This window comes from Diplotaxodon limnothrissa, linkage group LG22 (genome assembly GCF_057381915.1).
Source record: "Diplotaxodon limnothrissa isolate DT_005_m linkage group LG22, D_limnothrissa_male_GT1.1, whole genome shotgun sequence".
NCBI lineage: Eukaryota > Metazoa > Chordata > Actinopteri > Cichliformes > Cichlidae > Diplotaxodon > Diplotaxodon limnothrissa.
The window spans coordinates 7,890,698-7,913,826 of record NC_140616.1 but is presented as its reverse complement, the minus strand read 5'-3'; the positions used below and the strand labels follow the sequence as shown (position 1 = coordinate 7,913,826).

The 23,129-nt window shown below is 38.7% G+C and overlaps 1 protein-coding gene across 1 annotated transcript; it reads right to left on the bottom strand.

The window, feature by feature from the left end:
- Positions 1–3,887: 3,887 nt before the first annotated feature.
- LOC146609325 (CD209 antigen-like protein A) lies at positions 3,888–6,378 on the bottom strand. Its single transcript, XM_085346894.1, has 6 exons — positions 6,348–6,378; positions 5,835–5,945; positions 4,839–4,916; positions 4,478–4,629; positions 4,252–4,376; positions 3,888–4,047 (listed from the first exon to the last, which is right to left on the bottom strand). The coding sequence occupies exons 1-6, from the start codon at positions 6,376–6,378 to the stop codon at positions 3,888–3,890; spliced, it is 657 nt and encodes a 218-aa protein (XP_085203020.1).
- Positions 6,379–23,129: the final 16,751 nt, after the last annotated feature.

The window sequence follows — 23,129 nt, the reverse complement described above, 5'->3', positions numbered from 1 at the left end:
CTCACAGATATCATATCATCAATCTACAACTATCTGAAAGATTTTTCAAACATTCTTGAACATTTGAATAAAATGTCTTCTTGGAAAAAAAAGTGCCAGTACTATGGGGAAGTTTGCTACTTGCAGAGAGTGCAAGGGAACATGTTCTGTGACTGTTTGCTGAGGGTGGACTGAATGTTCAATCAACCCCCATCAAAAAATAAAATAAAATAAATAAATAATGAAAATAATAAAATAAAAATAAATAGTGGCATAGCTTATGTATCTATTAATTTCTCTTAGTAGTACACCCTTTTTTGTTTCAGCCTAACGCAACAAAAGGAGGATGGCACCACCTAGTGGCGCTATTCTGCAACTGTAATTGACAAGGAGGCATACAACTACGTTTTCTGTGATGTTATGTCAAAAACTGCATGTTCAACTGTTTAATACGACTTTTTAAGGCAGAATGAGATGGTGGGTCACTGTGGTGTCCAGTCTGGCCTCAGTCCAACACAAGAGACAAGAAGAGACCAATCTTTTCTTTTATATATTCTGTGATCATGACCTCCTGTCTTTCATAGTGAATGATTGGAAGTCAGTGGAAAAAATGGAAGTCAAATTGGAAAGATTGAAAGTCAGCCACCTCCTCTTCCTGTGTCTCCACTGCTCTTCCAGTGTCCTCTCCTTCTTATTTGAGAAGGAAACGGCGCTTTCTCACCTCTACCAGAATCTGTGGCTCCATCTGTGGCCCATTCCGGAGCATCAGAATACTGCTCTGGGGTAAGTGACAACAACTTTTCTCCTTATTATCTCCCCAAGCTGGAGAAAATGAAAAGAAAGACTGTTGATGTTTCCCAGCCTGCTAACCCAGAAACTCTCAACTCTTAAGGTCATTACATTTGCTTTGCTTGACTCACTTACAAAGACTGCTTATTATGTTCCCAAGCTCTCCACTTCTGAGGCTGTTGGAAGTGCTGCTAACCTGGTTCTGCCAGAGACTGAAACTATGTAATGGCCTACACAGAGACTTAGTTTGAGGCTCCAGCCAACCACCGGCACTCTGAGGGCTGTGGACCAGTGTTGCCTCCTGCATCAACTGGGAGCTCAGCCGTGCCACCCCAGCCTCCTGTGTCAGCTTGTTTCCTGGTGTCTGCTGAGTTCTCAACGCTGCCACCTGCTGTGGGCTCCACACTGCCAGCGTCTTTGTTCGAGACTATGCCTGCTCTCTTGTGCTGAGAATCAGCCACCACCAGAGCCTGCTGTGTGCCCTGCGCAGCCCCACCCTGAGCCAGATTTTAGTGGGACCATATTTTTGGTCTTTTAGTACCAAACAGAATTGAAATCAATTAATCAGTGCACACTCTTGTACATGTGCATTCGAATGTGCACATGAAACTGGTCGCATGACACCCAATGCACACAATCACCACTCTGGTTCTTCTCATCAGTGCAGGTGAAACCTTAACTTTCCATGTGTTACGTTCTGTGAGGCTGTGGGAGTGTGTGGGTGGGGTGTTTGCCCACTCTCCCCGCCTCCACCCCTCTTGCCACTCCTACCCCTCTCTGTCTCTCTCACTCTCCTCTCTCCCCAGGACACAGCTGCTGCTGATTAGCCTCGTTTGCCACCTGACTCCAGTCAGCAATCATCCTCTGAGGCTATTTAAACTGGGGATGAGCTGTGAGCAGGGTGGCTTTTTCCTCGGTGGCTCTACGCGGTTCTGTGCTAGATTTTGGACAGACAGCCTCTTTCTGACCAGTGAGCAGACGGGCTTGTGGGCCCTGAGAGTGTCTCCCCGTGGTGGGGAGTAGGGTAGGAAGTGTGGGAAGTGCCTCCTTTTTTATTGTGTTTGTTTGGTAGTCCTCCTGCCTTTCGTGGCTGCGAGCGTTTTCTTTGTTTCTTTGGCGTTATTGGTAAGACGGCGTTGCCGGCCCTTTAAGTTAATGTTAACCTGTACCATTTTGTAATAAAGTTTTATTGATGCAGAACAACTGTTTGTTTTCCTTTTTCATTCTGATTCTGGACTCATTTGTTACTGGTCCCCTCTCTCACATGCCTAGACCCCTTCGGGGGGAACGTAACACCATGACTGGGGAGGATGGGGTAAAAAACCTCTCAGTGGTAGCACGGTGCATTTAAACATGCCTAAATCATTTTCAGCACTTTCAAAATTTTTGTACATACATAAATCTGTATGTCTGCTGTGCATACAGATTTATGGAAAAAATGGGCCCTTTAAAACTTGACTTTTAATTCCTACAGTAAAACCCATCACCCATGCTGAGAACCTATTTATTTACTTCTAGGCTGGAAATTGTAATCCACTATTATTATGTTCTTCTAAAAGCTCACTGAAAAGCCTTCATTTGATCCAGAATTGTAGTGAGAGTACTGATGAAGTAGAAAAATGTGCTTTATTTTCCATATTAGCTTCATTTCTTTCCCTTGGACTCTACAGACAGAGGACTCTGCCAGTAGTCCTTGGTTAAATCCAGAGTTGTGAAAAAAATAGCAGTGCCTAACTGGTCAATGAGCTTATTGGCCCGGGGAATGGGATAAGCATTAAATCTCATTTACCTTGCGGTAGTAGACATAGAAATGTATAGACCCATTTTTCTTCATCACAAGAACTATGGGGCTACACCACGCCCTGTGTAACTCTTTTATTACCCCCATTTTCAGCATTTTAGCCAATTCTCTCTGAACAGTTTTCTCTCTGAACAATTTCCCACAGGCACAGCCCTACAGACCCTACAGTTTAGACCAGGGGTCTCCATCTCCAGTCCTTGAGAGCTATTGTCCTGCAGCTTTTAGACGCATCCCTACTCCAACCAAGCTGAATCAAATGGTTGAATTAGCTCTTTGGAATGCCATCAAGTTTGGCAAAGGCCTGGTAACAAGCCATTCATTTGATTCAGGTGTATTGTAACAAGGATGCATCCAAAAGCTGCAGGACAGTAGCTCTCTTGAACTGGAGTTGGAGACCTCTGGTCTAGACTCTCTGTTGTACAGCCGCTGCTGACATTCTTGGGCCTGCAGCAAATTTTATTGTGACAACATCCCCAAAGTGTGTGGCTTTGCTCTCATGTCCACAAGGTATTGAGTCTCATTTTTTGCTGAGCTTAAACCTTCCTCCCAGGTTTCTTTAATTCGGTCCTACAACCCTTGCTGCTTCTGGCCAAACATTAACTCAAAGGGAGAAAATCCCATGGAGGCCTGGGGAACCTCCCGCATTGCAAACAACAGAGGGTCTAACCAGCCATCCCAATTGCGTTTGTCCTCGTGAATGAATTTATGAATCATGGACTTTAAATTCTGATTCAGCTGCTCCAACAGCCCATCCTCTGTGGTCTTCTGCCCGCTTTACCATGATATCCAGGCCAGATGGTGGCAGTGGACCCATTCCGGTGTCTGCCAGGAGCCCTTCCACAAGCACTGCCATATCCAGCAGACGAGCTTCTCACTCTGTGGGACCGGGCTGCAGCCACCTGGCCACTGTGTTGTGCAGCTGCCTGGTGTAGGCAAAGGGCAGATCCTCTGACCCCATCCAATCTCCCTGGAAATTGCGGCAGTGGTCCGCTGGGGACACCCCCAGCCGTCTTAAACACCGGCCCTTGCTGTTGCCGGGAGGTTGAAGGCCACCACCATGAAACCAACCAATTTACATTAAGTCAACCAATTCTGCATAAAAGAGTGGTCAAATATCAAACCACAATTATGACAGAAGGCTGGTGATGTTGCTCTTTTAGCACATAATACATGAATAAGAAAATCAGACACAGAATAATTATTAAAATGTATTTCATTATAAACAGTGTATATAGTATTTTTTTCATTAAACATTTCTGGATGTCTTTAAATGTTTGCAGCATATCGTCTGCTCATACTGTTGTTCCTGAACTGAAATTTAACCACACAGAATCAAAGCCGGTTTCTCACAAATACTTCTTTGTGGTACTTTGCAGGAATTATCAAACCAATACACTGGCCCCATCCCCACACAGTCGTCTCCATCGGGATCTTCTCCACTCAAATCATCTGCCTCTTGATCCTTCCAAAATGTCAACCTAAGGGATGAAGAACAAAAAGAGCAGTCACAGTAAAACGGGGTCACCCAAATGTCGCTAATAGATTGTCTGATTGTTGGATATCTTAGTGTCTTTTCCTTACACTATAAAGCACCTTTAAGGTGACTGTTATTGTGAATCTATCTATCTATCTATCTATCTGAAATGTAATATATAATATAATGTAATTGGATTGAATCAAACCTTTCGTTCAGTGGTGAGCCGTCCACCCACAACCATTTGCCCTCTTCTGCTGAGCCTGTCAGGCCGATCCAGAAAAGGTCGTCATATCCCGCCGTTTTTTGTTGAACATTTTCCCCCAAGAAACTCTAAATGAAAAAAAAAAAGATTCAATTATTTTGTAAAACTTTCTGTTCTGGGATGACGAAACATGAGGGTGAGAACATGAGCCTGCAGCAGTGTTTAATACCTGCTCCTCGCTGCTGTCTATCTTAACCAGGCCTCCTCCTTTAGTGCTACATTCAGTTTTGCTCTGATCCCAGGATGATTTTCTTGTGGAGAAATAATAGCACTTTCCTCTGTGTTGCTCCCAGCCATCTTCACATTTGTAATATGGTTCAACTTTGAAGAAATTACATCAAAGACAGGCAGGTGGAAGAAATCATGTTTATGGTTGTAAGTATGAAAATATTTCCTGCTTAGGATGTTGTGAAAAAAAAAAACAATGAGCAAAGTTTAATAATACTAATATTTTGTGTTGTGTGATTAAATTCCAGAGGTCACAAACAAACAAAGGTTTAGTACAATGAGCAGGAGTCTCATATTCTTACCTGTGACATCAGTTTTTACAGTTACCTGCTTCAGTTCAAGGTTTCTGAGCATTTCCCTGGTTTTCAAAAGCTCAAACACTTATAAAAAAATACAAAAAGAAAAAATGCAAATCAGTCAGTAACATTTTTGGTTTCATTAGCATTTAAGTTTGCAGAGTCTATAGCCAAGGAGAAGATCTTTGTTACTAGAACTTCTCTTATGTCAGTAAACTTGTCCCAATTTTGATCACATCTATATAAACAGAGAGTAGAGTAACATGGCTACTGAACTGAACGCACAGCACAACCATTTAAAAACTGTTTCATGAACTGTATAGTAAAATGATGATTATTTCTAATTAAATATAGTTGTTATATATATGTAGTATACTGAAAAGTCATATATTTAATTTGTTTAAAAACAAATGTCAGATATTCTTCTTCCACTGACGGCGACAGCACACTAAGACTCATAAAGAAGAATATCTGAGCTGCAGTTTAATTATGATTTTTAATTTCTAGGTTACAAATAAAAATAATCAATTACATATATTTAACATATGAATTACAAAAATACCCATTGTGTTAAAATGCATAGTTCCACCTCAGAGTAAAACACATTTATGAATGACTTTCCCATACATCCAATTTATTAATGATGTTATAACTCAAAATTATGTAATGTTATGGATTTATTAACCTTAAATAAATAAATAATTAACTGTAATAAAGTGCACGTGTTGGTTAACATGCAGGTGATTAAGCAGGTGATTGTATAGCTCACTGGACTTTAACAGCTAAATTACTGTTAAAATTTATTTTCTTTTCAATTAAAATTCTGGAAAATTTGTCCTGAAGCCTGGATTTTAAAATAAAAGGATTAAATATGATGCAGATTAATTAAAAAGTCATAAGTTAAGGTTTTCTTCACAATTTTATAGTAAACATTCTGATAATCAATTTACAGTAGATCAGACACTTATCAGTAAAGCTACATGAATAGAACTACAAACTCACAGAGATAAATTACCACGAGAGCCGATACCAGGAGAACACAGACAACCAGCACGGCCACTCTGAGCTTTAACGCATTGTTTGATTTTGCATGTTGGGAGTGAAGAGCTTCACCTGATTCAGAGGAGACAGAAAGTGAACACACAAGTACGTAAACATTTAATAAATAGTGCTAACTGTAGTGCAGTTGAGGAATGCTGTAAAGATATGTGTTTGTGTTTGTCTTGTTTAAAATTATTTTTTTTAAACAGGTGAGAATCAGAGCTGGATTAGACCAATGAGAAACATGACACAGTTTATGTTACATAACAATATGGTTGACTTTCTTATTCTTTTTCTTCATAAATGAGGTTTTTATATTTTTCTGTGATAAAACCCAGAATACAGACTTAAGATATTTCACCTAAAAGAGTATTGTTTAATTTCAGAACACGTTGTTCTATGAAAACAGCATTGTTCATAAAAAGTGTAGATTTTCTCCTCCCTGTTGATTTACCACCCCATTAATGTTCTTACCTTCTATGTATTTCTGTGGACGGCTCATCATGCTGAGGCTTCAAGCTCCCGACTTCAGAGTTAGTCCACCTGTGTCTGAATCACAATAACAAAACAGCAAACTGGTGCTAATCATTTAATCAATTCCTTCAATATCTATAGAAAATTAAGCATCAAGCTTCACCTCTGCGACCCTCACCTCAGGCTTTTCAAAAAGAAATGAAGCACAACACCTTTCACAGCTCTCTGTTAAAAAAAACAAACTTCCTGGTGACTTTAAAGGATGGGGAGGAGGGTCTATCTACAGCGCAGCTCATCTATTTCAAGACAAATTCAAAATTGTATCAGTGGTATTCAGCCATCTTTTATTTTTCTATAAAGAAAGAAAAAAACTGAAACACAAAACAAAGCTGTTGGTCAGTCTTGACTAACTCTGTAAAATCACTGTTGGTTCTCATCAACTTTGTTACCTGTGATCTCATCATTAACCCCTGATGGTTTCATTTAATTTCACTTGAAAATATATAAAGTGAAACAGGAGAGTAGTTTCTGTATGTTTAACAATAAGAGTACATTTTATGGCTGTTGTTGAAAACATGTTTCTGTCTTTCTTGTTTAGCACTATACACACATTTAATATATTCCTAACATACTGTAGCGTTGTGCAGCTGCAAGGACATTAACCCTTGTGTCATACTAGGGTTGTGTTTTTCAAGTATTACAATTTTTCTCACATTATCGCATAGCAGTTTCTCACAATACCAAATGTGAGAACCACAGCCACAGGAAACAAGACCTTTTATAGATAAAGACCAAATGTGAAAATATCACCTAATCTAACAGGTGGTTCCTCCTTTTTTTTCCTTTCTTCTTTTTTGGGTTAAATATTATCACATTCACTGCTATGTCGAAAAATTGAATGTGGCTTTAAGTTTTAGGTTCAGGTGTTGTTTTATTCCTGCATTAATTTAACACCACACTGATATTCATACCTTATGTGTAGCTCTGCAGACGGCTCATCATGCAGATGTGATATCATGAAAATATTTATTCTGCAAATATTCATGTTTTGAGCTTTAAAAAAAATGGCAGAAAAACATCCTTCTGTGGTATTTTTTGGATATTTCATGAAAGTCTAGTAGACAGTCTCTTTAAAAAAAACATTTATTTAGTAAATAATTTAATAAATAAATGTTTTTACTGTTTTCTAATAAATTAACTTCCTGTTAAATGTAATAGGATGAGGATTTTTCAGTAACAGTTTTATTTTCTTTCATTTAAAACGATGAAACAAATTATTTTCAGTATCACTGAGCTCACCTAAGCTATGCTGGTCCCATATTTAGTTAGTCTGATTTCATACAGATGAGATCTCAAATGCTGGTTTGCTTAAATAACTTGCTCATCTGTGCTATCTGTGTATCTTTTTGGGGGAGTTTTGAATGTTTTATTAATCTGCGTTTGTCCCTTATTTTTTTTTAAATAGATGTATGTTTTTCATTATTATTATTTTAGACATGCCACATCTTTAATTTCAATAGACTCAGGGCAGGAAAAAATTATCACAGTGTTCACCATAATTTCTCAAACTGCACATCTACAGCTCACAGTTGTATCCATGACTTTTCTGGAAGTTTGCATACACAATTTACAAATATTGTTCAGAATTATTTTATTTCTTTTTATTAAGCAGTTTTGGAAGGAAGGTTTAAATGCACTACTCAACTTATTTTACAGTTTGAACTGACTTTTAGACACATACAGATTTATGATGTCCAATCACTGCTGATTTACCACAAATACTTCCTTTTTCAGACTTTATAATTTTGCAAAAAGCATTTTTTCCAGACATGGGGTTGAAGTGACTACTCAAATCTGAATGAAGCTCCCTCTTCTTCAGGTTCCTGTTGATTTATCACCACATTAATGTTCGTACCTTGTATGAAGCTCTGTGGATGGCTCATATTGCAGAAGCTTCAATATCCTGACTTCGAAGGTAATCCAGATGTTTCTGCACCACAAAACATTTATTCTGTAAACATTCATGTTTAAATTACGCTTTGACAAACAGCAGAAAAAATATCTTTGCATTATTTAAAAGAGATTCCTCAAAAGTCTTCATCATCACTTCATTTTAAATAGCAGTCTTATTTTTTATTTTATTTAACATTTGCTGCCAAACTGCTGTGAAAGCTCAAGGCATGAGCTCCACTAGACCCCTGAAATTTTGCTGTGGTCTCTGTCACCAAGATGGTAACAACAGCTAAATTGGGAGGCGGAGCCTCCATCCATTGGACTTAATGGTCCAGCACATCCAACAAATGCTTGATTAAATTGAGATCTGGGGAATTCGGAGGCCACGTCCACCTCAAATTCATTTTTGTGCTTTTAAAATCTTTGCTGAACTATTTTGGCTTTATATCAGGGCACATTATCCTGTAGAAAGAAGTCACAGAAGTTTCATTAAAGAGTGTACATGGTCTGCAGCTGTACTTAGGTAGGTGGTATGTGTCACAGTATCACCCACATGGATGGCGGGAGCCACGGTGTCCCAGTAGATCACACTGCCTCTGCTGGTTTGCATTCTTCCCATAGTGAATCCTGGTGCCACATGTTCCCCAGGTAGGCGATACACTTGATGTAAAAGAAAATGTGGTTCATCATTCACCTTTTTCCAGTGCTCTGTGGTCCAGTTTTGAAGCTCACATACCCATTGTTGGTGCTTTAAGTGGATAGCGATCAGCATGGGTACCCTGACTGGTCTGTGACTATCCAGATCCAAACAAAACAAACTGCAATGCACTCTGTATTCTGACACCTTAGTATCGGAACCAGCATGCAACCTACAAGAGCTGCAGTTTGGAGATGTAGTCATCTAGCCATCTTACCCATTTTTCCTGCTTCTAAATGCATGTTGTCATGTGTCAGTTGACCACCTGTCTGGCCATAACATTATGCCTGATCAGTGCACATTCCCTTTAAACATGGACACAACATCCTTCAACATATTTATCCTCGTTTGACGTATGTATCCTCATGAGCCAAATGGTCGACTTACTCACACGAAACAAAAACGGAGTATCTTCCTTCCTCCTGGGCACACTGGTCTTTGCATAGAGGTCTCAACAGGAAAAACACAAACAACAAAAACCCTGATCCTCCCACACAGAACCTTAAGTTTTAAAACATGCATTTCCCTGATTGCAAAAAACAAGAGAATATACCCTCATCCCATTCCGTACCAGTTCTAAAGCAGTAGGTATGCCACATTGTCTTAAGAGTTTGGTGGAAGTACTCTAGTGCCTCCTGGCTTTCTGCATGATATGCACTAAAGACTTGATGCTTCACAGCCAGGAGCTTCAGTATCTAATCAAATACTTCAGACATAAAGTCAGTACCTTGGTCTGTTTGAGTAATCTTGGGCAAACCAAAAGTGGGACCAAATGTTTACTATTATATATAGAAATTTTTTTACTGTAATCTATTGTTTTTTTTTCTAGGAAACATGGAATGTGGGATGAATCTTCATACAATGAGACCACTTAAATGAACAGCTGCAGGATTGTCAATTTTCCCAATGTCATTTGTGCCAATGAATCTTTGACCTAGTTTCATAGAAAGAAATTTCCAAACTTTCTGACCCAAACTATTCTGTGAGGCCGGAGACTTCAGCTGATCAGCCAAACTCCAATTCTTCTCAGATGTTTGGAGGCGCTCTGCTTTGGTTTGTCTACAAAAATGGCAGCAACGTCAGACATGATGCTGGATGGAGATACAGCCACTTCTCTTTCTATTACAGGGGATAATGCTGGTTGATAATCCAGAAAGGCCTCAAAGGATGGTAGTCTGGTTGCGGATGAAGTGAGTGTTTTGTGTGCATACTTTATCCATGGGAGCGGTGAACTTCAGGAAGCAGGATTAGTGGAAACAACGCAGCAGAAAGCACCTCAAGTTTTTGATTGACCTTCTGAGTTTGACCCTTAGACTCTGAGTGAAATGCAAAAGCCAGACTGACTTTTCCTTCCAAAGCCCCAAGAAAAACCTTATTTGCAATATAAACTGGGGTCGAAGACTGGAGTCTATGTCTAAAGGAATATCATGGAGCTAGAAAACACGATGAATCAGTAGCGCTGTAACGACTAGTCGAATAATTTGAATAATTCGATTATAAATATCTTTGCTTCGATGCTTCCTTTAAAGCACGGCAAATGTGTTAAACGCTGTAAACACGAGTGCTTCATCCACATTTGCGACTAAAAACAGACGTGCAATGCAAACGTGTGAATAAAAAGTCTGACAACAACAAGCCCACACAGCCTGCACATTTAAACAGAAACACTGATAACACAACGATGATGAGTTATGGCAGTAACGATGACGCTGGCACAGCTGAACGTGGAGCCGGAGTCTGTTTACACACCGTGAAGAGCAAAGAGGCGGACCCTTACCGAGACGCTGAGCTCAGGCTGAGTGAAAGAAAACGTGTTTTTAGCGTCCAAAACAGCAGCGCTGTTCCTGTAATCATCATTTAAATCTTTACTGACAAAACCCGAGCGTGAGTCCTCCATCAAAGCGCCTGATCAACACACTCCGACGCAAAGAAAAGCGAACTTTGCAGCTGCTCCATCCACCGCCGTTTGTTTTATATAGAGAAAAATCTGCAGCAAGTCTCCCGAAGTTGTATTAAAATATGCAGGTGAACTGTTAACTGATACGAGACTGGTTAAATTATACAGCTCGCTAAAGGCTGAGGCAGCCGTCCTATTTTACATGGAAGTGATACCTGCAGCAAACAGGGGTGAGTCTAAAGGGGGGCATGGGGTGTACTAGGCCATATTAACTTCAAGGGTTTTGTAACATGTTTTGAATTGAATGTGAAATAATAAAATAATATAAAGTATTTTATTAATTAAATTGCATTAATATTTTAAAGTATAAAAATAAAAGCTTTTTTCACAAGCCAGTAAAAATGTAAATGGGCCATTAAAACTCTGAGCCACTGACCTGAAGGCTGTTAAGTTGGACACTGAATTATTATTAATATTAATTAATGTCTGCACCATTATAACATCTTTTTTTTTTTTTAGCAGCATAAAAACCTCCTATCAATATCAGAAAGCCTTCCAAGAAGACAGAGTTAGTTTAGGTTGCTTATGCATTTTATTTAATTTGACTTTGACTTTTGACTGTACTTTAGATTATTTATATATTTTTGCATTTCAGAAAATGTTTTCTTTAAAAAAAATAATTTCAGTATGGCATGTACATACAATCGAAGGGTTTATTTTTATTTTTATTTTTTTTTGACAGATGTTGTATGCAGTTAAACTTTAAACACTGCAATTTCTAAAATGGAAACCAATGAGCAGTTCATTTTGAAAGACTTGTGTTTTTGCCCATTTGAATATTTATTATTGGCGCATTGGCATGACCATGGGCAGCTAGGTATACACAGTAGCTGTAACAGGCCTGCGATTGGTTGAGATTTGCTCTTACTTCTTGTGCAAACTGAGCATTCTGGATTGTGTTCCTTTATAACCTTGCCAATTGAGGATGAAAGAATGTGGCTTACCCCTGGATGGCAGGTAAAGTTGATGGTGTGGACCTAGTGGATAACTTGTGAGTGGACTGAAGACAGGACATACAGTTGGTTTGTGAAGCTGATTCTGGAATCATGTTTATTCTGCTGAGCCTGTTGAATGACATCTTCATTTTCCCAGGTCAGCTCTACAGAAATACAGGAACCAGAACGGTAAGTCATTGAATTTGCCAAAGAACATTACAGTCTAGGTTGCCTGGAATTGAGATGTTGGAGGTGACTGAAGATATGACAAATTTGGATGATTCTTCGAAAGCTAGTTGAACTGCTAGCAGATCACTATGAGTAGAATGTGCAGAATGTGCACGAGTGTAGTTTACTTTCTTCTTACAGTACGGTACTGTAAGAAGATTGCCCCCACCCCAGAGTCTGAAGCGTTGACCTTTACAACAAACTATTAATGGGGGTGAAGGCTTGGGGTGAAGGTTTTCTCCTGAAAACCTTCTTGAAACAGAAGTAAGGTGATATAGATCCTTGAAAACAATCATAGTATTGTCAAGGTAAAACAAAAACAAAAAACAACCACATTCAGGAAATTTCTGAAGACCTCATTAAATAAGGCTTAGAATACTGCAGCCACATTTGTTAGACCAAAAGATATTACCAAGTACTCAAAGTGTCCTCGTGTTTATCAAAAACGTCTTTTCACTTCTTGTTCCTCTAGTGATCTGATTTAGTCAAATACATGGTCTAAGAGTTTTATCTTTCTACTCAACAAAAAGCCAGCTATTGGGCATGGTCCTGCTGAGGATCAGAGAAAGATTAGGTGACTCACATTCAGCAGGCCCAGAGACTGAGTTAGCAGGGCTCATTGTAAGCGGTTTGACTGGAAAAACAAACTTCAACTTAGTTCTTTCTTCCGACCAACTTATATGTGGGTTGTGTCCTTCTAGCCAGGGATTTTCTAGGATCAGATTTGTGAGGTGCAGAAAAAACAAAGAACTCTGCGTACTCAGGGTGGTTTCCATAGATAATGAAATGAATTGGCTCAGTCTGATGTGTAATGGTAGCCAGCTGTTGTCTGTTTAGGGCAAAGATTGAAAGATGAGTGGTTAATAGTTTGGTGGAGATTCCCAGTTGATGAGCTAGCTTTGTTCTACACCAGAGTCAGCAAGGACTTCAGAGAGAGTGCTCTGCTTAAAGTAGATAGTTGCAGGCAGTGATCAGCGAAGAAATAACTTAGCCCTGGGAACACCAACAAGTATCCCAACCTCTACTGCAGACTGTTCTGTTTTGGCTGCACTGGAAAGCTGTCCACAGTAAAGCAACACCTTAGCCTCAAACCATCTGTCTCTCTGCAAGGGATAGTTTTGCTCAGTTGAGCTACATCAACACATCTGGATTTTCTCCCAGGAAGACAGAGAGGAAGAAGCAGGGTGACTGAAAAAGCAGTGGTCGTTGTTCAGGATTTACTTTTTGTTTTCTTTTCACAGGCTCTTACCCTAAGATGACTGACAGCTTTAAATGCTAGGGAAAATAATGCAACTATAAAAGATGGTTCATCACAAGTAGATGAACCATCTGTGCACTGAGCCTGAGATCTCTGGATTGGGTGAGTTCTTTTAAAAAGAAAGTAAAAACTCATCTTTTTAAACTTTTGGCTGACTTTTTGTTTTGATGTTTTAGCATTTTTATTGTGAAGCATTTTGTAATATTTATTCTGAAAGCTCTATATGTAATTTACCTTTACTTTAATCAATGTTTCTTTAACCATAATAAGAGAAAACAAATGTTGTATAATTCTCAATCATGGTTACTTCGGGAAGCTGTGAACATGTGGGCTTTATCATGTTGCATAGTTAATTTCACTCTCTATTAAAATAAAGTAAAAAAAAAAAAGAGAGTAAACAACAAAGTTCTTTAAATCAGTCATTCAGCAAGAACATAAAAATGTGTAACAAATTTTTTTGACAAGATACAGCAAGCATGGCATGGTAACAACAACTGTGTGCCATCAGAGTAGATGTACTGATAATCCAAGTTTAATTCAACTTTGCAGCATATGAGTCTCCTATCCTTACCTGTGGCATTGCCTTATGTGATTTTCCACCTTAATTCAAATTATTTGAGTGTTTCCTAAAACTACAACAACAAAAACAACAATAAGGCAGTCTGTTTATTTGTAAATGTTATCTTAATTAATAATAAAACAAAGCACACTAAAAGTGAGGGCTTGACATTAATTGACATTGTTATAGTTATGTAATTTTTAAAAAAACCTTTATCTTTAGATGCCACAGTCACAGTTGAAACAGTCGCCCTTAGTTTTTGTATAAGCAGTATTCACAGTCATACTGAAAACATTCTCCTCCTCTAATTTATGGTAAATTAGATAGCTGTGGGAACCGCAGCTGCATTAACCAAACAGGAAACACAGCAAACTGTGTATCAGACAACAACGTGGTTGACGGAAAAAACCACACAGGAAATTATCACAAAATCTAAGCGTCAACCCCCCACTGTTCTTGTTTGTTTCTTCTTTGTTGGACTAAGTATTACCAAATACACTCATATGTTAAAGCATTTAGTCTGGTCTAAAGTTTTGTTTTAACTTAGGTTTAGATAATATTGTTTTATCCTTGCATACCTGTTTCAATCTGCAAAAAGCTGTTTTGTTTTTCAGATTTGACTGCATCTCCCTCTTTATCACCACATGAATATTCTTACAGTCTATGTACCTCTGTTAACGCAGAGGCTTCAACATCCTGACCTCAGCCAGTCCTGCTGTTTTGCATCACAAACACACCCATTTTATTCTTTATTATTTATTAGCATTTAATACTTTGGCAAACAGCAGAATTTTTTGGTATTATCTGCAAATATTTCTTTGGCTGTTGGTGGGCAGATAAGCCTTAAAACTGTCTCATTGCTTTTCTTAGAAGAAACACTTGTGACAGCTTCCTTTTTTACAGGTTTACATTAAAAGAACTTTCTGTTAAATTTTAATAGATTACACTTTATCATAACTTTATGTTTATGGTTTAAAAAAACACATGTATATATCTGTAAATTCCCCTCACCCCTGCAGGCGGTCTATCTGTCAAGCTCAGGTCCTCTACTAGAGGCCTGGGAGCTTGAGGGTCCTGCGCAGTATCTTAGCTGTTCCTAGGACTGCACTCCTCTGACAGAGATCTCAGATGTTGTTCCTGGGATCTGCTGGAGTCACTCGCCTAGCTTGGGAGATTTTTGAAAGGGAGCTTTAATTGTTTGTGACTTTAGCTTTATAAAAGTAGCCTTCCCTACTCAACTTATTTTATATTTGACTTTCAGAAACAAAATATTTGTTCTGTTTCTGTAAATTAAACATGGAGTTATTTATACAAAACAACTTTCTGTTAAATTTAAAAGTTTTGTAATTTAAAGGAATGCGATTTGATTTGAACACTTTTAGCTTCGTTTCATTTAAAACTATAAAACCAATTACTTTCAGCATCATCAAGGTCACTAAAGAGCCACCCACCCCATTTGTGTCTGTTGAGTTTTTTCTTTTTTAAATAGATGTGGTTTCCATAGATTGACAATTTGATTATACTTTTTCCCACTGCACAAACTACACAATACATTTTGGCATTGAAATATTTCAAACACCAGAGAGAAATTAACAGACTGAAACTGTTTTTCCCAATAAACATATAAAGTGACACCTATGATTTTTCAGGTAATACATTTTGTAAATTCAAGATCAGAAAAACAAGAGATTTCACTGGTTATGTTGCTGTTTTAGCACAATTATATTTTATTTGTCAGATTCCCATTTCTGTAAGGGAGTTTCAAATGTAAATTTAGAAACACTACCTTTTAAAAATAGCATCATTTAAGCCCATGTGTCTCCTTGTAATTGTGTTCTAGGCTAAGGGTCAGCTGAAAGTGTACAGTCACTTCTGATTTGTCAAACTAAAGAAAAAAAATTGTCAAGGACAAAAGCAACATAGCTTGCTAACCTATTAATATCTTAGTAGTACACTTAGGCTCTCCAGCTTAACACAACAAAAAGGAAGAGGCCGCCACCTTGTGGCGCTTTTCTGCAATTATGCTTTAATTCACAAAGGAAGGAGGTGCTGAAAGGGGAGAACCTAATGGGGCTTTTGAAAAATTCTGAGATCTGTTCATTAAAGTTGGAAGTAAGTTAATGTTGCAGAAAGATTTATAAGGAAATCGGTGAAGGAAATGGGTGACTTCTGTTTAGGATCAGCTAATGCCTGATATGACCACAGGTTCCTTTATCACTATGTCCCCCTCCCCCCCCCCCCCCCTTTTTTTTTTCTTTCCTATGCATGGATATTCTATATGTAGCTTCTTTTGCATCCTCTACTTGACTGTACAGGAGGGAAGTCAGTGATGAGTGGACCTGGAAAGCAGGATGGCAGCTTTCTGCCTTAAAGCAGTGCAGAGATTTTTATATGGTGCTGGTGTGAGCTGGGGGTAACCAGCCTGTGCCCTGTTGAGGATGACTGGAAGATGGGGCTAGATGTTGAACTGACAAAATCTCAAGAGCTGAATACTGTCCGGACTTCTACAAAAAGTATGGAGTTTTTAAGTACATGAATGGATGGGGGGCCTGGAAGTGGGGCTTTGGGCATGGGAAGAACCCTGTTTTCTCAAATCCAGTTTTCGGTTCATCGTGATTTGTTTCTGTGAGCTGGAAACAGAATTATGAGGACAGGCGTTGGCAAAGCATCTGTCACCTGCCTGAAGGGACAAGGTAGTGAGACACCAAAGGAGTTCAGTAAGCTGACTGGGCTTACAGACTGGGCTTAGAGTAGTCCAGAAGGCTCTGTCGGAGTTGGTGAGGAGCTGTACAGTAGTGTCGCAGGAGGAGGCTGCTGATTTTCTTTAGTTGATTGTTTTGAGCAGCTGCAAGCGGAGGTGAAGTTTCTCTCCATGTGAACTGCATGCCTGGGATAATTTAGTCAGCTGCAGGATAAAGCCTTGTACATGGCCTGTGTGAAGGTGAGTATGGCGGGGTGTGGTTTGTAGCTCAGCTGCTGGGGAGGGGTGGAGCGGCGGGTTGTGGTTTTCAGAGTGTTGTGGAAATGTGCTGAGGGAATGGAGCATGTTTGGAGATAGGCACCGAAAGGAGAAGGATGGGTGTAGTACCTTTCTTTAATATTTATACACAAAACATATTTAGTTTCAAAAGAGTGTGCAGCAGACTGAAGCTTTATTTTTTTCCACAACACATTTACCAGGAAACCAAGGAATTTCACTGGTGACATTGTGGTTTTAGCACATAATAATAAAATCTGGCACAAGATAATAATTCACATTCATTTCATTTTAAACAATCTATATATTTTTTTCTTTAAACATTTCTGAATGGAAGCTTTAAATGTTTGCAGCATTAGCTTTATAAAAACTTTCTCAATGTGTCCTTTACTTCCACTGAACTAACTGAATTTTAGTCACACAGAACCACAGCTGGTTTCTCACAAATACTTCCATGATTTACTTTGCAGGAATTATCAAACCAATACATTGGCCCCATCTTCACACAGTCCTCTCCATTCCAATCATCTGGCTCAAGAAAGGACCAAAATGCCAACCTATGGGATGAAAAACAGAAAGGACATTAATTGTAAAAGCTGAACTTTGATTCTGAGAAAGAACAAAAATATTTTCATAAATTGTTACATTTTTTTAAACACATATGCCACTACTGCATATCATAAAATGTGTATACTCTTTTCCATCGTTTGTGTTTTGTTATATCCAATATGAATATCCAAATGTCTTTTCCTTACATTATAATTCACATTTAAGGTGACATTTATGAGAAATGTAATATAATCTAATTGTACTGAATCAAACCTTTCATTCAGTGGTGAGCCGTCCACCCACAGCCATCTGCCCTCTTCTGCTGAGTCTGTCAGTCCGATCCAGAAATAGCTCCCATATTCAATTTTTGTCTTCAAGAAACTCTAAAAAGGAAAATTTGATCAAATTAGTTTGTAAAACTTTCAGTCCGGGGATGATGAAACATGAGGGTGAGAACATGAACCTGCAGCAGTGTTTTATACCTGCTCCTCTTTGCTGTCTATCTTAACCAGGTCTCCTCCTTTAGTCCTACATTCAGTTCTGCTCACATCCCAGGATGATTTTCTTGTGGAGAAGTAATAGCACTTTCCTCTGTGTTGCTTTCAGCCATCTTCACATTTATAACATGAATCATCTTTGAAGAGATTACATCAAACACTTGGTTCAGGTGGAAGAAATCCCTGTTCATGCTTGTGTGATTTTGGAGTCTGTCCTACAGTTACATTCTAACGTTTAACGTATGTCTGTTTAATCACAGGATTTAAAACAAACCAAAACAGCAAGAAAAGCAACCACAAAAAAAAAAAAAAAAACCATGACAAAGACAAAATATAAAGCTTACTCTTAATTATCTCAGGAGTTTGTGGGGATGTAAGCTGTATTCGTTAGGGTTCTTAGCCCATTGACCCAGTGTTTTGTGTTTACTGTGTTTTGGTGTCTTGTTTATTCATTATGTTCTCTGTCCATTTTATTTTTCCTAGTTTAGTTTGCTTACACTCTTGAGTTTATTCAGTATTTCTTGTTTAGGTTGTCCTGGTTGTTATTTCAGACCGTTTATGTCTTTGTCTCGTCTATGTGTCCTTCCTTCAGCTTTACCCCAGTTAGGTAATTGCTCGTTTCCTGTCTCTGTGTTTCTGTCTGGTTTCTCTCGCCCTCTCTATCCTCCCTCTTTTTTTCAGTCTGCGTCTCAGTGTGTGTGTCGTACTTCCTGTTTTAGTTTGAAAGTCTCTTGTTCTGTGTGTACCATGTTCAGCTGTGCTTTCCTTGTCTCGTCAGTTGATTGTTTTCAGCCGTGTTCCCGGGTGTTTCCTCTCTGCCCTAAATCCCTCTAATGCATTTTTAGTACACCCCTCTGTCTAGCATTGCGTTATCCATCATGCGCCGCTGTGTGTTCTACCTGCTTGTCTAGTGTCAGTTCCTAACAGATTGGTTTCTGTATTGTTTTAGTTCAGCAATAAAGCTGCGTTTGACCTTAGCTTGCCTCCCCGAGTCTGCATTTTGTGTCTTCCATTCCTGCCTGTCTCACACAGCTTATGACAGAATGATGCTGTAAGATTGTGTTACTGTTATGGAAAAGAGACGTTTTTCTTCATTTTTGCAAAATTTTCAGCGTGACCATCTACTTTTGATTTGACAGCAGCAGGATGCTCCTTTGATCCTGTTTCCTTAATCAGAGAATAAAAAACACGTCAAAGACAAAATATAAAACTTACTCATGTTTATTTCAGGAAGTTGTGGGCTTGTAGTTTGTATTGGGCTGCACGGTTGTGTTACTGTTATAAAAAAAGAGATTAAAAAAATGTTTTTCATAGATTTTTTCAGGCAGGAGGATGGTCCTTGTGTCATGCAGCTGTATATTTGTTTACGCAATTGTTTTCTGCAGATACAAATGTGTTCAAAATTCATAACGTACTAATTTTTACTTCAGGCTCCGGGCATGTGGGCTGCACTGTACTACATGGTTTGATTTCAGGAGGTCTCTCTAAAAAACAAAAAAAAAATAAAAAAAATAATTAAAAACAATAATTATTCATCAGGATCAGTTATGAGAATCACCATAACTTAAATATTAAAATGTTGGGGGGAAAAAAGCTAAGCAACATTTAATAATATAAATAATACTGTGTTATGTGATTAAATTCCAGAGGTCACAAACAAAAGTTTAGTACAAAATCACAGTGTAGTCTCATGTTCTTACCTGTGACATCAGCTTTTACAGTTTCCTGCTTCATCTCAAGGTTTCTGAGCATGTCCCTGGTTTTCAAAAGCTCCAACACTTATTAAAGCAATAAAGATAAAATAAGAAAAAATCTATCAGTAATATATTTGGTTTCACTTTATATCTGTATCTGAATTAGATTTTCCAGAGTCTAAAGCCAATGAGAAGATTTTTGTTACCAGAACCTCTTGTTTCAGTACACCTGTAGTCTTGATTTTTTTCACATTTGAGCATGCTTTGGTGGGATGCAGGTAAAGAATATGTGCATATAACCAGAGAGCAAAGTAACTTCTTTAATCATAGAATCATTGGCTATTGACCTGAATGCGTAATGCTACCAATTCTAAAGTTTTTATAATAAAACTGTATAGGTAAATGAAGCTTTTAAATATTAGATTTTTTAATTGAATATAATTTGTATATATGCTAATATTAAAATTTAATAAAGTTAATGTTAAAAATACGACGCAAGGCAGGCATTCTTCTTCCACTGACGGCTACGGATGTGTTGCGTGAGATTCATGAAGAAGAATGTCTGATTTTTAACTTAGCTTACAAATAAAATAACATAATAAATAACAATAAAATAATATTAATTACGGCAAAAATCATGTGCTAAAAACACATTCATAAGTGGTTGTGCTATCCATCCAATTAATGAATTTGGTAACAGCTTTTATTAACCTTAATAAATAAAATTTTTGATTTGATGCTGATTGTCATAGCAAAGCAGGTGATAGTATAGCTCACTGGCCTTTGTTAACAGCTGATTTTCTGTTACTAATTATTTCTCTTTTAAATAAAATGCTGGACAAATTTGTCCTGAAGCCTGGATTTTAAAATGAAAGGATTTCATATGATGCAGATGAATTAAAAAGTCATAAGTTAAGTTGTTCCTTCACAATTTTATAATAAACATTTTGATTGCTAATTAATTTACGGTAGATCAGACACGTATTTAATTAAAGCTACATGAATAAAACTACAAACTCACAGAGATAAATTACCACGAGAGCCGATACCAGGAGAACACAGACAACCAGCACGGCCACTCTGAGCTTTAACACATTGTTTGATTTTGCATGTTGGGAGTGAAGAGCTTCACCTGATTCAGAGGAGACAGAAAGTGAACACACAAGTACATAAACATTTAATAAACAGTTCTAACTCTAGTGCATCTGAGGACAGATGTAAAGATATATGTTTGTCTTGTTTAAAATGAAAGAAAAAAGTTAAAACAGGTAAGAATCACAGCTGGATTAGACCAACGAGAAACATGACAAAGTGTATATTACATAACAATAAGGCTGACTTCTTCAAATGACCTTTTTGATATATTTATATTTTAAAATTCTAAGTAAAAGATTAAGATATTTCCATTTCAGTACACGTTACGTTCTATTACAGTGTTGTTCACAAAAATGTATAAAAAGTTTTTCTCCTCCCTGTTGATTTACCACCACATTAATGTTCTGACCTTCTATGTATTTCTGTGGACGGCTCATCATGCTGAGGCTTCAGCTGACTTCAAAGTTAGTCCAACTGTGTCTTATTATTTTAATCAATTCCTTCAATATTTACTGAAAATTCTGCATCAAGATTCACCTCTGCAACCCTCACCTCAGGCTTTTCAAAGAAAAATGAAGCACAACACCTGTCACAGCTCTCTGTTAAAAAAAAAACTTCCTGTCGACTTTAAAGTATGGGGGGAGGGTCTATCTACAGCGCAGATCATCTATTTCAAGACAAAACCAAAGAGATACTAGAGCAGAAAAAATATTACCGCCAGAGAAGCTTCTCAAACTGCAGTTAAAAAAACCCCCAAACCTGTTCAACACAAATGTTTGAAAACTCATTTCAAACATTTGCTTAGCTACATGCACGACAAATTCTATTATTAACACATCAATAATTGCCATCTTTTATGGAAAATGGGAAATGTTTCTATAAAAACAGAAAAAAAGACAAAACAAAGCTGTTGGTCAGTCCTAACTAACTCTCTACAATCAGTGTTGAGCACCTGTTGGCGCTTTTGCCTTCACTCTGCGGTCTATCTCATCCCAAATCATCTCAATTGGGTTTAGGTCAGGTGACTGTGGAGGCCAGACCATCGGGTGCAGCACTCCATCACCCTCCTTTTTGGTCAAATAGCCCTTACATAGCTTGGACGTGTGTTTGGGGTCATTGTCCTGTTGAAAAACTAAATGATGGCCCAACTAAATGCAAACCAGGTGGGATTGCATGTTGCTGCAGGATGGTGTGGTACCCATGCTGGTTCAGTGTGCCTTCAGTTTTGAATTAATACCCAAAAGTGTCACCAGCAATGTACCCCCACACCATCACACCATGCATGTAAAGACCATCTGTTCATCCTTTCTGCGCTGCACAAAGACTCAGTGGGTGGAACCAAAGATCTCAAATTCTTACTCAGACCAAAGGACAGATTCCACTGGTCTAATGTCCACTCCTTGTGTTTCTTAACCCATACAAATCTATTTTAGTTGTTGCTTTTCCTTAGTCATGGTTTCTTAGCAGCCTTTGACGGTAAAGGCCTGATTCATACCGTCTCCTCTAAACAGTTGAAGTAGAGATATGTCTGCTATTGGAACTCTGTGTGGCATTTATCTGGGCTCTAATCTAAGGTGCTGTTCAGAATCAGAATCAGAATACTTTATTGATCCCTGGGGGAAATTATTTGTGATTTATGAAGCTGGTGACTTGGACAAATTTATCCTCAGCAGCAGAGATGACTCTTGGTCTTTGTTTCCTGGGGCCGTCCTCGTGTGAGATGGTTTCATTGTAGCACTTGATGGTTTTTGTGACTGCACTTGGGGACACATTCAAAGTTTTAGCAATTTTCTGAACTAACTGACCTTCAGTTCATAAAGTAATGATGGACTGTTGTTTCTCTTTACATAGCTGCTTGGTTCTTGCCATAATATAAATTCTAACAGTTGTCAAATAGGGCTGTCAGCTGACTTCTGCACAACACAACTGATGGTCCCAACCCCATTAAGAAGACAAGAAATTGCACAAATGAACCCTGACAAGGCACACCTGTGAAGCAAAACCATTTCAGGTGACAACATCATGAAGCTCATTGAGAGAAGGGCAAGGGTTTGCAGCGCAGTCAACAAAGCAAAGGGTGTCTACATTCACAAATCTGAAATTTCCAGATTGGCGTCCAGGTACACACCGGCTCACTCCTTGGCGGCCGCTTGGAGCCTGGGGCTCGCTCGGGCCACTTCGGGGGTGGGGTGCCCCCGGCCTCTCGGCCTGGGGCTCGGTCACTCAGGCACGGCTGGCTGCCGGCGGAGCTCACGGGCGCGTCACTGCAACTCCCCCTGGCTTCTGCTCCGCGGCTGCTGAGTGAGCCCTCATCTGGGACTCTCCTCAGCTCTTTCTGGGACAGTGGCGCGGCTGCCCCTCTGTTGGTCTTCCTTGGTCTCTT

Coding starts and splice junctions, on each gene's coding strand:
- LOC146609325 (XM_085346894.1), bottom strand. CDS start 6,378: ATGATGAGCCGTCCACAGAAATACATAGAAG. Junction 5,946..6,347: donor TCCACAGAAATACATAGAAG/GTAAGAACATTA, acceptor CCTCTGAATCAG/GTGAAGCTCTTCACTCCCAA. Junction 4,048..4,251: donor GGCTCACCACTGAACGAAAG/GTTTGATTCAAT, acceptor TTCATCCCTTAG/GTTGACATTTTGGAAGGATC.